The 14,083-nt window shown below is 48.5% G+C and overlaps 1 protein-coding gene across 1 annotated transcript in view; it reads left to right on the top strand.

Annotated features, from left to right (window-relative positions):
- Nucleotides 1-3,185: 3,185 nt before the first annotated feature.
- The window catches only part of VSNL1 (visinin like 1), a 769,695-nt gene continuing 758,797 nt past the window's right edge, over nt 3,186-14,083 (top strand). The window contains exon 1 of the mRNA XM_069605929.1: nt 3,186-3,482. Coding sequence (XP_069462030.1) covers nt 3,255-3,482 — 228 coding nt within the window. The 5' untranslated portion in view covers nt 3,186-3,254. The remainder of the gene's footprint in view (nt 3,483-14,083) is intronic.

Genomic DNA, 14,083 nt, shown 5'->3' with positions numbered 1-14,083 from the left:
CTGAAGGATAGTTGAGTGTCATCTGCGTAACATTGGAAGTTTGAGGTGAAAGTGGGGATTACACGTGCCACGTTAGCCATATAGATGTTGAAGAACCAGGGGGATAGGTTTGATCCCTGGGGAATGCCACAGGTTGGGAGAGCGATAGTCAATAGAAAGGCTCTGAGTTTCACTTGGGATGGGAGGTTGGAGAGAAAGGAGGGTAACCACGGCAGAGCCTGACCTGTGATTCCCAGGGTGTCACAGAGACGTGCAATCAGGATGTTGTGGTTTACCATGTCAAAGGACAGAGGGAGTGTTAGTGTCCAGATTTGGGAGCTGTCTTTATGGTAGTTCAGAAGAGCAGTTTCCACGCCTCTGGATGCTCCAAAGCGAGACTGATGGTCATGGAAGCAACCAATAGATTCAGTGTGGTGGGTCCATGGGTGTAATTTTAGGGGGGGCAGGGGTGTTTGTCCCCCCCCAACTTTCATGGCACACACTTTTGCCCCTATTCATTTGGCTGGGGCACCTTTTCTCCAGATGTCATGTCGCCCCCACCATTTTCAGCAAAGTTACTCCACTGGGTGGGACAGCTGAGAGATAGCCAACTTCTCCAGGAGTTTGCCCATGAAAGGAGTGATAGAGATTGGGCAGTAGTTTGTCGGGATGGAGGGGTCGGCAGAGGGTTGGGTTTCTTGAGCAGAGGTTGCACAGGGGAGTGCTTAAGAGCAGTTGGGAAAACTCCAGTGGAAAAGGAGAGATTGCAGAGATCAGTTAAGGCTGGGGTGAAGGAGTCAATATTGTATTATATTTGTATTTGGTTATTGTCCTTGATGGTTTTGGAGGGGCAGGGGTCCACCTGTTTGGATGAGGCCTTCATGGACCAGACTTGTCTAGTGACTTCATCGGGTGTGATGGGTGAGAGAGAGGAGAGGGAAAGAGGGTGGGGGGCAAGGGACGATCCGGTGTTGGTGTGTGCTGTGGTGTGGAGGAAAGAGAGGAAAGGATGTCTTGGGTTTTTGTGATGAAGTGTGCAGCCAGGGCCGAACAAAGGTCCCGAGTGGGTGTGACAGAAGAAGAGGATGCTGCAGGATTGGCCAGTTCCTTGCAGACTTTGAAAACTTTAGGCGTGTTGTTTGATGCCGCGCAGATTAGGGCTTGAATAAAGACTCTTGTCTTGGAGTGGGTGCAGAGTAAATATTGCCTTTGTAGGAGGCTGCAGGCCAGTTTGTCAGATTGTCCACCTGACGAATTCCATTTCCTCTCAGCTGCCCTACACTTGCGTTTAAGGGCAGCCAGATCAGAGTCATACCAAGAGTTGCACTTTTTGGAAGGCTTCAGTCAGACCCTGATGACAGGGGCAAGAGTATGAAGGGTCTTGGTGATAGATTGAGGTTAGCGAGGGCTGTGTCAGGGTGAGAGTCAACCGCAGGAATGGGAGGAGGAGAGTAGGTGGAGGCAAAGTCAGCCACTGTCACTTTTTTCATCAGTCTGGTGACTATGAAGCTGAGAGGCCGTGCTGGGTGTGCCCCTGCAAGAGGAGAGGAGATCTGCAGGTGTGTTGAGAGAAGAGAGTGGTCCGTCCAAGAAAGAGAGGAATTTATAATGCATCAGGTTTTAGCCACGTTCTCGGTTTGTGGCATGTGCTATACACATAGGACCCGATTCATGGAATTATTTGCGTGGAAAAAAGGGTACTTGGCGCCAAACTGCGTGCAAATCCGTGTTCGTCGATGATTGGAATCAAATGCATTGTACTTTTCCTAGACTTGTGTGGAGTTTGTGCAGGCTCGGCACATCTCTGCGAGCCGTTGAGGGCCTTGCACAACACTCTATGCAGAGTGTGGGCGTGCCGTGCGCAGAGGGCTGGGAAGGGGCGGAACACCAGAAATGGAGAAGAACTTGCGAAAAAGTGGACCTTCCAAGGGACGTCCTGCAGACATTCCCTCGCACGCCCAAAATTGCATGGCACGAAACATATTCATGGATTCAATCGTGCAACTTTTTGTCCAGGAAATGTCCACGCAAGTCCATCATACTATCCGCCCTTCTTATGCAGGCATAAGTACACTTGCACATAGGAATGTCAGCGCGCAGTGGGTTTGCATGTCGGATTTTGAGGTGTGTGTAAGCAACCGGGCTTCCGATCCAACTTAGGGGTGCGCGTACGCAGTGTAGCGGGGTGCAGGGACAGTTTACGGGGGTTCACGTGCAGATTTTTCGAGATTTCCACTGAGTTACAATTTTTCATACGCATGTTGTCGGGGTGCCGGATACGGTCACGGGGGAACCTGCACAGGGTCCCCGATATGCAGGCCTGCTTGTGCGGGACCCCACACACTGTTTTAAGGGGGCGTGTATTCACGCTCGGGGGAGCACGCAAAGGTAGCTGTCATGGCAGTTTTTGCTCTGCCTGGGTGTGTGTCAGGAGAGTTCCGGGTGCAACTTGCGAATACGGTTACTGTGTGCAGTAAGTTCCATGAATATGCGGGCGCACATTTTTTTATCTGCGCGCAAGTGCACGCAGTGTCCTTCTCGGCGCGCGCCCCCTGTGGGATTTCTGCACACATGTACATGAATCAGGCCCATAGTTATTCGGATTGTAATTAATTTGATGACGGACACCCCCTCCGCCCCAGGCTTTCACAGCACAATGGGGCAAGGAACGCCATCCATAAGTGAGCCTGACCCCCAGACCTCACAGATTGTCCCGTCATAAGCCGGGGGCCAACCTGATACCTTCGGATGGACACGAAGACGACTCATTACCGGGCAGCCCAGCGTTAAGGGCCCTCAGGGGACCACACCGCCCCAGAGCCTATGCTACCTATCACCGTAATGGAACTGGTTACGATGGGGGCAGCTGGGAGATACATTGACGGGGCCGAGGCTGCACGGTCCCCATACATTTTATTTAATCAATGAAGCGGACTTTGCAAGCCCCACAAAATTAACGAGTCACAAGGGGCCGCTTGCTTGTGCTAACAGCCATGAGCTAACGCGCTAACGGGATCTCTGGGGAGGGGGCACACAAAAAATATATATTCTGAAAGACAATCTTCCCCACTGCGAAGAAGCGTCGCCAATCCATGGCAGCGAATGATCCCATCGAGTACTGTGTCCAGCTGCATTCATGGGGATGCAGAATATATCATACACTCCTGCTCTGGGGAGCGTCCAGCTGCTGCGGCACTAGCAGGAGCGGCGCGTGCACACTGAGGGCGAGAGCCTGAGTGCAGCAGCAGCGGCAGCAGCAGCAGCCCCGGCGGCGCATGCGCTGCTTCTCGCGGGGACCGTGCAGCTCTCTCCCAGATTCCGGCTCATTGTTGCCTCACTTACGGACAAAGCGGAGCTCGTGCAGCCGGGGCTTGAGGAGTAGGCGGCGCGTGACACCCAGAGGTGAACGGGCTGCTGCAGGCAGTGTGCGCGCCCTCGTCACCACCCTCCATCACTGCCAGCCTCGACCCGTGCAGCTGATACCCGGGGACCGCGACTCAACCGTAAGTGCCTCCGCGCAGGGCACTGTGCGGGGATATTGCATGGAAAGGCTGCACATGGGTATTGGCGCTGCTAGTGGGCATTCTGTATGCCCATCGCGCAGGGGGGACCGTGCAAAGGCAGTATGCATAGGTGATGTGTATAGGCGCTGTGCAACGGACGCTGTATGGCACCGTTATGAGGGATTGTTAAGGGACATTGGGTAGAGAGGTATTGTGGAACTGCAGTCTGTAGGGGCATTTTACCCGGGCATTTTGCAGCTGTGAAATATGCAAGCTGATTGGACGGACAAATGCGTGTAATGGTTGTGCACATAATCACTGTTCAGTGGGATTGTGAACTGACACTGCTTGGAGTATGTATTTGTGGGTTGCGGGGGTAATGTATATTGGCAAAGTAAAGACTTGCTCGACAGAGGTGGGGGCGGTGCAGGGCCGGGGTATTGCCAATGGGCATTGATTGGTCCGAGCCAACGCAGAGGGGCACAGTATGGGTTGCATTGCTCGTGGACCCTGTATAGTGTACGGGCCTTTGAGTGGGTGGCAATGCAAGGTATTGTATGGGAACGCGGTGCAATAGGCATCGAACGGGGCATATTGTCCGCGGAGAGATATACACACAAGACAACTGATGTGTTGTGCAGAGAGCCGTGCATGGGAGTGATTGGGTGCAAGGCGAGACGGGTGCTGGTGAGATTGGTGCACTCAAGTTTGGGGTTGGTAGTCATTGAGGAGATGAATTTTGGTTGCAGAGTTCGGAGGGACCGTTGGTGCATTGTCGGTGCCATTGATGGCTTTGGGAATATGGAAAAAGTCAAGGATGGGTTTGGGGAACGCAGTGCCTGTGCGGTGGTCCGAAGTCATTAAATCATGTGGTTCGTTTACAGGGTTTGAGTCTTAATGGTGAGTTGGGGGATCATATTCATGGTATCGGGGGTCGTTGTTGAGTTGGGGGGTGCTGCTTTGCTGCGCGGTCAATATCCAAAGTGAGGCACGGTTCCATCGTCTGTGAGAGCCAAGCCGCGGGCAATAACACAATTGCTGTGTAAATGACCTGCCGGGGTGCAGCGCTGGAATTGGGGGACCGGAGCGGTACCATAACCAGGTGCAGTGTAGCTGCGGGATGACCTGGGGCGCGTCGGCTCACATTGCGCGAATAGTAATCAGCGCCAGTGGTTAGGGGTGGGGGGAAGGTGCCCCAGGCAGAGCAATATGTTCTGGACGTTTCAGTTGCTGACCTTGATTTGAATGCCCGGCTCACATTAGAAATGACAACTCTGCAGAGTGGGGGCCTTTTACATGCCCCCTTGCCAGCCCTCCAGTTGGTTGCAGGGGCGAAGGATGCGATCGGGTAACGTGTGCAGGTGTGGACGCGCCATCTCTGGAAGCTGAGTGGCAGGCTGGTGTGGGGGCAATGGCTAGCCCCTAATAATCAAGTGCGTGATGCCTGAGGGGCTCTGGGTCAGCACAGCTAGATCGAGGTATTGGGGACCATTCGACGGCCACTGAGACAGGCAAGTGCATCAGGGCGGTAAGGAGGCATTGCCACGGGGCATTAGAAGGGAATGGGCGCTGACAGGCTTCCAGGCTACTGGAGGATGGGCACGGCTGTACACGTGGGGGATAGCTAAAGGGCATTGGGCTGGCACATTCACAGTATAGCGAAGACGTCAGGTGGCTGATGCTGCTTGTTTGCAGTGTTCAGTGCAGGGTCCCTAGGGGCAATGGCAGGCACGCGTTGGCATTGCGCTAACAGACAAGCTGCTCATCATGGGGGGGAGGGGGGGTGATCAGTCTTGTCTGAAAGGCAAGGGCAGGAAAGAGACAGGGCAGCGTACGGACCCTTCGAAGCAAGTTCAGGATCATAGGCGGGCACTGAACAGCCACCCATAGAAGAATGCACTGGCAGCTGAGTACAGGTTATGGCAGGACATTGGATGAGCGTGCCACTGGCATACGACTCGGGGACACCGTTGCAGGGGTGGAGGAGAGAAGAATAAATGACTGGTCGGGGTCAGCGAAGCAAATGCCCCCTTAATGACCCCTTACGAGTCAAGGTCAGTGGCCACCACCATTACACATACACTGCGACCACGCCATCACACCCGCCGTGGCCCTGCTGGGGTGGGCTTCCTGTGCCAGGCACGAGCGTCGCTCGACTGTGTGAGTGGCTATCCCTGCTTATTGCGAGGCCGTTGCAGCCCGGGGTGGGTGATGAGGGCGAGGGGATTTCGGGGGGTGGGGGCAATGAGGTGGGCACGTTGTAGCTGCTGGTGAGTCAGTTGGTGGCTTTCAGCTGGCTGAGGTGTCATCTGTGGGTGGGCGGACAGGCAGCCACCTGGGGCTTTTGTGCAGCAAAGTGGTAAGGAGCGCTGGCTGGAGGCGCGGGGGAGGGGAGGTGTATTCACAGCCCAGAGCAGGAGCCTGGCGGGTAGTGGGGGGTGGGAGGGGAGTTCCCACCTTCCCTTAGTCACGACATCTCTGCTGCAGGGTAGCTTCTCGCTTTGGTTTTCGAGGGTAGTCGCTAATTTATGAAGCATGTCACCGTTTCGCATGCACTCACTCCCCTGTAAGAGATAAACATTGTTTTAACAGTCCCCGGGGAAGAGCATTTTAAAGTTTTCTGTCAAACCACTACAAATTCCCCCCAGTAGGAGGCACAGCACGCATGGGCTCAGTCATCATAAAGTTTCATCGACTGTGTGGATTTCAGAAGTTTTCTTGTCAAAGTACGAAACACACAGTGCCCAATTTCATTTTTACATGATCGACGTAGTGTTTTATTTTTTTTTCTTGTCACGTTATTAAAGTGTTTCAAGTATTGCCGTTTCAAGAGCCTTTCGCTCTCCACACGGCAGGCAGCAGCGACCTGCTCAATGTTACTCACCAGAAACGGCGGGAGACAGTATTAGTGTGGTGGTAAAGGCAACAGCAGCACTGCTTGGAAGCACCACCGGCACTTGGCGCCGACATGTTTCCTTACGCTTTCGACTTGTAAGTGGCTGCTTGGGCACGTATTTCCCCATCCCACCTGCTCCGCAACGCTCACCGCGTACTGACCCACCCGGCACGGATGCTAAGGGGGCGGCCTGTGCGGAGCGCCACTCGCCCTGGGGCGAAGTGGCTCCGGCCGAGACCGCCCCCCCCTGCCGCCACCGGCTTCTCTTTCCTCGCGTCTATTCTTGACGCGGACGCATTGATCAGACACTTGCGAAATAACGCCGTATCGATCCTTCTGCATGTTGATAAGCACTTGTGTGCCACACCGGCCTCAATACGTGGACCGTCCTAAATTGGGCTATCGGCACCCGTTGGAATGTTGCCTTTAGCTATCGCAGTGCCTGCCCAATAAGCGAGGTACTGTCGCAGCCAATTGTGAGTTGCGATCCCCCCACCCAACCCCCAGTGCAGTTACACGACAGTAAAGCATCTGCGTGTGGCCGTGTGCGGGCACAGACGTGAACTTGCGACGCTGTGTGTTTGTGTGTATCAGTGCGTAATGTACAAAAAACAGCTGTGCATTTTCTTTTCTAGGTGGAAACCCTAATATTGCAGCTGCAGGGCGTACAATGCACAACACATCTCTAAGATTCCAGGGAATGCCGCTATGATGAAGGCCGATTTATGTGATGTAATCAGACGTGTGTTTCCGATTGTGCCCACTTTTCCATACCAAGTTCGCAGAAAACTGACCAAAATAACAACAGCACAAATGCCACATATTGTCACACACACTGATCTTGCAAATTACGATATCAGGCTGAGGTCTGTGGCACTGTGCAGTAAAGGGGTCCATCTACAGTATACAGACATTCGTGGGTGAAAGTGTGTGTGTCAGCACTTATCTCTAGATATGTCATGCATTTGAAAATATATGTTATGTTAAAGGATATTTATACCGTGCACTAGGGGAGGAGTCCCCTGGTACTCTGGCGCATCTGAAAAGCAAGAGGATAGGGTAAGTTAGTAGGACTGAGCAGGAGAAAGCGCAAGAGAGCTGTGGTGTGCCCTTGGCAGCTTCAGTTAGGTGTATACCTTTCGCTGAGGGTAGGTGTGATTTTTCAGTCGTAGTTGTCATGTGCTGTTGTGTGAGGCTATGTGTGGTTTGTTTCGTGTTTGCGGTGTAGTGAAGTGCATGCGGTTTGTTGTGCAATATAGGTAGGGTTGTGTATTGTTTAGAGTTTGAGAGTTGTAAGCAGAGGGACGAGTTTTTTAGTGGTTTGGTTAGTGGTGGCGCTCCATCGTACCAGCTCCGCTTTGGCCACCTGTGGTACGTGTCCCTACAAGTGTCGCATATTGCGGTGTGCTGGGGAGTCTCCCGCCTATATGCTGTGCAGGGTTGTGGGTTGTCTGCAGGGCTATCTAGTGGCGATGCCCCCCTCACCCCTTCCAGTGTTCAGACTAAGGAATGTCTACACTGCTTTGGCACCTGGCATATCCTGGTGCACAGTCGCCCTCGCCTCCCTGGGCTCCTTGGTGTGAGGGCCTCTTCCCTATCCCCTTGAGCTACCTGAGCCCCGTGGTTCATCTGTACGGTCACACTCTTTCCTCTTCAACTCTTATGCCCTGTTTTTGGTTCAACCTGGGACGCTCTCATCTCATTAGTCTCCAGTAGGGCCCTACTTGGGAATGGGTGCACCCAGGTCTCCCTCCCACTCGGAGGTCTCTCCACATTCCTGCACTTTTTGTGGTATGGTCTAGTCCTCCGCCTTGCCCTAAGTGTGTTCATTCCAGGCAATGTGGGTGTTCCTCGTTCGTTTTAGCCTGGTTCTGAGTTAAAGAGCGAGGTTTTTAAGAGTTTTCTGAATTTTCGATGGTCCTTCATGTTTCATATTTCTTTCGGGAGAATTTATTGTATCAACTTTTGTATCAGTGCAAAGTCAGGTATCCCTCTTTTTACCATACTGCACCTTACTAAATCTGGCAATTCATATGACTCTGGCCATTTCAACTAAACTGTACAAAATGGCAGGAGATAGACAGAAGGGAGGCCAATTGCACTTGCTAATCTATAGCTCTGTTATGCCCCCAACAAGGATTCTGTGGGGTGCTATGAAAGAAAAATTTGCGGCCTGCGTATTCATGGAATTTACAGTGCAAAGCAACCGTGTTTGCAAGTCACGCCCGGAATGCCCTCGACACGCCCACAAGCAAAGCATGAACAGCCAGAACAGCTACCTTTGCGTGCTACCCCGGGCCCGAATATGCGCACCCTTCAAACAGTGCGTGGAGTCCCCTGTAAGCAGGCCTGCAAATCAGGGACCCTGTCTGGGGTCCCCGTAACTGTATTCGGCGACCCGACAAAAGGCATATAAAAAATCGTAACTCGGCAATAACTCTGGAAATCTGCATGCAGACCCCCGTAAAACGTTCATGCAACCCGCTACACTGCTTATGCACACCCCAAAGTTACATCGGAACCTTGATTTAGTACATGCACCCGAAATCCGACATGCAGCCCCACCTGCGCACTGCAAATCCTACGTTCAAATGTACTTACTTCTGCTTTCGGGGGGCAGATTGCTTAAGGACTAGCATGGCCATTTCCCAGCCGAGACATTGCACGATCGAATAAATTAATATGTCTTGTGCTGCGCAATTGTGGGCGTGTGAGGGATGGCCGCCGGGCCGTCCCTCCCAATGACCACTTTTTTGCAAGTTCTTCACATTTTTGGTGTTCCGCCTCCTTCCGAGCCCTCTGCGCAAGCCACGTCCAAGCTCTCCTTGGAGTCTCACTCAAGGCCCTCGACGGCTAGCACAGACGTGCAGAGCCAGTGGAAACTCCACGCAAGTACAGGAAAAGTACCATGCATTTGATTCGATGAATCGACAAAGGCGGATTTGCACACAGTTGCACGCGCACGTGCCCTATTTTCCATGCAGATGATTCCATGAATTGGGCCCTGTGTTCGTTTTTTTTTAGAAAAGCCCTCTTGCAATGTGTGAAATGACATACACAATTATAACTAAATTGAGGGGTCTGTCTGCACAGACACTGCCACAGGGTAAAAATGTATGATTTTGCAAGTGTTTGCAAACCACAGCAACCTGAACATAGGCCTCCCTGGCAAGCTCAGAAGCCATGCAACAAAACCACATTGTCTATTTAGGTTACATTGTTGGTAGCTTAAGGCCATTGTCTCTAAATTGGTTCACAGTGCACAGATATAGAACACATAACTAATTTGGAGTTATTCAATTTCTTTTGTCCCCTCAAACCATTTTGTGTAATAGCTTATATCTTTATTTCCATAAAAGCCAGCATTTCCGTGCAATGGACTTTTCTGAGATTGTCTTGTGAGCAGAATTGACCTTTCTGAATATTTTCCTAGCCGGGCCACCATATGTTTCCAGCATGGCAGTTGTTTGCAGCATCATGAAACTGACTTTCCACTGCAATGCTGGCATATGCTGTGGATAAAGCTTCTTTAAAAGGATTAAAGTGGCAATGCTGACATATATTGAAAGTGCAGCATTATGAAAATATTGTAAAATGCTCCTATGTACTGTTAGTAACCTGGAACCTATTGTGTATTTTTATGGGTTACCCTAGAGGACTGATTGTAAATTGTATGGGCTGCTGGGAATGATTTACAAGCATGTTTTACAATGGCACAATCCCATTGAAATACACTTTGTAAATCGGGCTAGAACTTGGGCTATAACATGTATCGTTTCCACCTAGTATTTCAAAAATGTTCTTGTGGACAGAAGAACCCCCTAGATTATTTTAGGCTTCATCGCTATGCTCAGCACTCATACTGATTAAGTTAGATATTTAGACCCTTCTACTCAAAATATCAACCACTCATAACTGGCCAGGAATAACTTACAATGCTGGTGGCCCCCCTGGAGCCACATGCCCTCCTGGTGCAACATACTTCCTGTGCCACTGGGTGCAGCAAGCCTTTTGTGTAGGGAGTAAGGAAACTATTAACAAGGAAGCCTCAAACCGAACATGTATTAACATGCAACAAGATTCACAAAGGAATCTGTCCAGCTCTTGACATGTAGGTGTCAACAGCCAGGTATTCCACTCACAGGAAGCATCAACCTTGCACCAACCACTGCCTTGTTACTCATTATGAACCCTACATCTGGATGGTGAAATAATGAGTAGCCATGGTGTACCGTCTTCCAACATGCCACTTAAGTAGCCATGTGTCTCAATCAGAAAGTAGGCCATGACATTGGGAAGCAGTACAGCTACACTCTTGTGTCATTTCCTTATCTTCACTGCATTAACAGTCACAGGGATCTCCAATTTGCATCTCACGATTGGGCACTTGGAATCCCACCAATCTGGCTTTTAGATCTCTTTCATAATGATAAAGATGGGAACACTTTTCATGGGTACACTATGAGGCTTTGACCTAGATGCACACTATAGGGGAGCCAGAGGAATGATGCGCAAATGACAGGAAAGTTCCCAAACATTCCCTGACCAGTCACCAGTTCTAGTGCGTTATGCCTCGTTGTTTGGCACCAAGGGATTGGCCTGCTACCATAAACCAAAGGCTCTGAAGTCTGAAAATCAGTGCTTGTCTGCTGTGCCGCCCCAGCACCTCCTGTCCTGAAGGAAGGATTATTGGCCAGCTTAGTCTCGAGAAGTCTCAGAAGAGGTTTTGGAGAGATACCAGCGGAAGAGCTCCAGGAATAATTGGTTCCATCCTTGTCTCTAGGCACTGTGCTTCAAATACAGGTAGAGCTGAACATTGGCAGCAACTGTGCTGGTTCAAAGACAGGACAAAACCTCTCAGGAGCTGTTGCAAGCACCGAGCTGTCTCTAACCCCAGTCTTTGGCCGTCGGTGAAAAAGGAACATTTTTTGTTTTATGACTATTATTAAGCAGTTGATAGTGATTACAGTAAGATACAGGATTAGATCAATGTATGAGTAATTTTTTCATGAACTAGAATCCTGGGAAAAATACATAATGTTGATATGTAGATGATACCGCTCAACAATGGGAGTGTTATAACAATGTAGCAAGGGTATAGTGGTTGACAAGTCTGATGATCTAATTAGTTTATGATGATTATGATTGGAACAACTAGGGGTAGACATTCAAAAGACAAACGGGGTACAGAATGAGAGAGGGAAGGGGGGAGCATTCACAATATCAAAAATTGGGTATAGGTAATAGGAAAAACTTGTGATCATTCTTTGAAGCATTGAAACATTGGAAATTCATGAACCACAAGTTGACATGTTGTGAAAGGAGAGATATTCAGTAAAAAAAACATTTAACATCATGTTTGAGTCTCACATTTAGACGCAGTGCCATGCAGTGTTCTAATCTGTGAATATGACACACATTGTTCCACCAAACTTTGACTGATAGGTATTTGGAATCTTTCCAATTGACTGTGATGAGTTTGATGGCAACTGCAATATATAAGTCATAGAGACCGTAGGTGGAATGTGTTCTTTCCTTTTTAAGGGTTATACTACCTATGAGTATGTTCGTGAATGTTAGTGAGAGATTGAAAATGATGTTCAGGGGAGACCACACCGCACGCCAGAATGAATGAACAACGGGGCACTGAAAGAACATATGACTATAGGATCCACATATATCACCACAAGTCCAACAGCGTCCATCTGTGCCAAGTTTAGTTTTGAACAGGCCCATTGGGGTTATAAAGGCCCTGTGGAGAAAGAAAATTTAATTTTGCGATTTGTTGGCTGCTGTGGAGATAGTTTTGACCCTAGTCCAGAGTAAATCCCAGGTTATGTCATCAAACGGTTTCCCACAATCTGCTTCCCATTGAGCTTGGATAGACCATCTATCAGTGTGAAAATCTTTGGTGCCTAATAATTAATCAAATTGGGCCGCTCTGACATTGGGAGTAGAGGTCATGAACAGGATTCTTGTGTCATTGGGAATAAGCTAATTTTGAGTGAAATAATCAAAGCTGTTAAGGCAAGTATTGACTTATTGGTTATAAAAACTAAAATCTGATGAGGGTAAGCATAACTTTCTTTTGAGATCTTGGAAGGATTCCCATCCTAAAGTGTGATACATTTGATGACTGAATCTAATACCCTACTGATCCAGGACCTCATATAAAATGACTTGCCATTACATGTAATATGTTTGTTGTTCCATAAAAATGGCGAGATCTTGAGAGTCAACGAGCAAGTAGGTTGGAAGAGAAAGGTTTGGAGGGCAGAAACAGCAGCCTTGATGGGGTTGGTAAGCTTAGAAGAAAAAGATCCAAACACATAAACCAAATCTTGGGTTTTGATAGGGGCAATTAACTCCTTTTCAAGAATTACCCAGGAAGGGAGGTCCTTGGTTTCAGAAGAGGTAAACCAGATACATGATTGTTTAACTAGAAATGGGTAATGGTAACGTTTCAAGTCTGGAAAGTTGACACCATCATGCTTGAAGGGGACTCTAAGTTTGCTAACAGCAATTCTCTTATTATTACCAATAGCCCATACAAAGTTGAGTAGGATAGAGTTAATAGCAGAAAAGAAAGATGTAGGTATTGGAATTGGAAGCATTTGTAGGTAATAGAGAATAATGGGTGAAAGCATCATCTTGATATTTTAAGATGCCTCCACCATTGAAAGATACAATGGAGACCAAATAGAGGTAAGCTCCTTGAGTCTATGATGGGGAGATGAAGAGTTTAGTTTGATAGAATTCCTGATGGAAGCGGTATAGAGAAGACCAAGATATTTAAGTGAATTGTCACACCACTTAAAGCTGAACATAGCAATTTTGTGCTTGAGGCAGAATGAGTTGTCTTTATTTAATTTATATCCAGAGGCTAAAGAAAAATAATTGAAAACTGACAATAAACATGGAATAAGATCTTTTGTTTTTTTTAAGAGGATGATAATATCATCAGCATATGCTGCAATTTTGAATTCTTGCTTATCACAAGTTACACCCAGAATCTGAGTATCACTTCTAATACGTTGTAATAAAGGTTTGAGAGATAATACAATGGGTGATAGTGGGCAGCCTTGTCTTGTGCATCTTTTAAGGGGAAATTAGGAAGATGATTGACCATTAATAAAAATAGAAGATTTGGGATTGGAATATAGAAGTTTGACCAGTGAGATAAAAACCTCCTCACAGCCATGCCATCGTAAAGATTGGAACAATAATTCCCAACCAACCCGATCAACCGCTTTTATGGCATCAAGCGTAATGGTGGTGTAACTTTGATTGTCTGCTTTGTTTTGCACGATGAGATGGATGGTATCAAGTAGGAGTCTTGCGTTTGAAGAGATGTTTCTCCCTTTTACATAACCAACCTGATCTGCTTTGGTTAATTTGGGGAGGAAAGATTCAATTCTGTTAGCAAGTATTCTTGCAAATATCTTGGATTCAACATTTATTAGGGAGATGGGTCTGTAATTTTTAGGGAGGCTAGAGTCTTTTAGAGCTTTACGAAAGAGGACTAAAGTGGCTTCTGTAAATGACCCAGAGTAAGAATTCTTGTTAGCAAAGTAGGTGAAGAGTGATTTGAGTTTGGGAGATAAAATATTAGAAAAACAGTGAAAGATCTCTTTCGCCTGGACCAGGTGCTTTACCAGTCTTGAGATCTCTGATTGCCCGAATGATTTCATGGGTGGAGATTTAG

Source organism: Ambystoma mexicanum, chromosome 4p (assembly GCF_040938575.1).
Source record: "Ambystoma mexicanum isolate Mex_15411 chromosome 4p, UKY_AmexF1_1, whole genome shotgun sequence".
In the NCBI taxonomy this organism is placed as follows: Eukaryota; Metazoa; Chordata; class Amphibia; order Caudata; family Ambystomatidae; genus Ambystoma; species Ambystoma mexicanum.
Note: the sequence above shows the minus strand (reverse complement) of the source record. Positions and strands in the feature narration are given on the sequence as shown.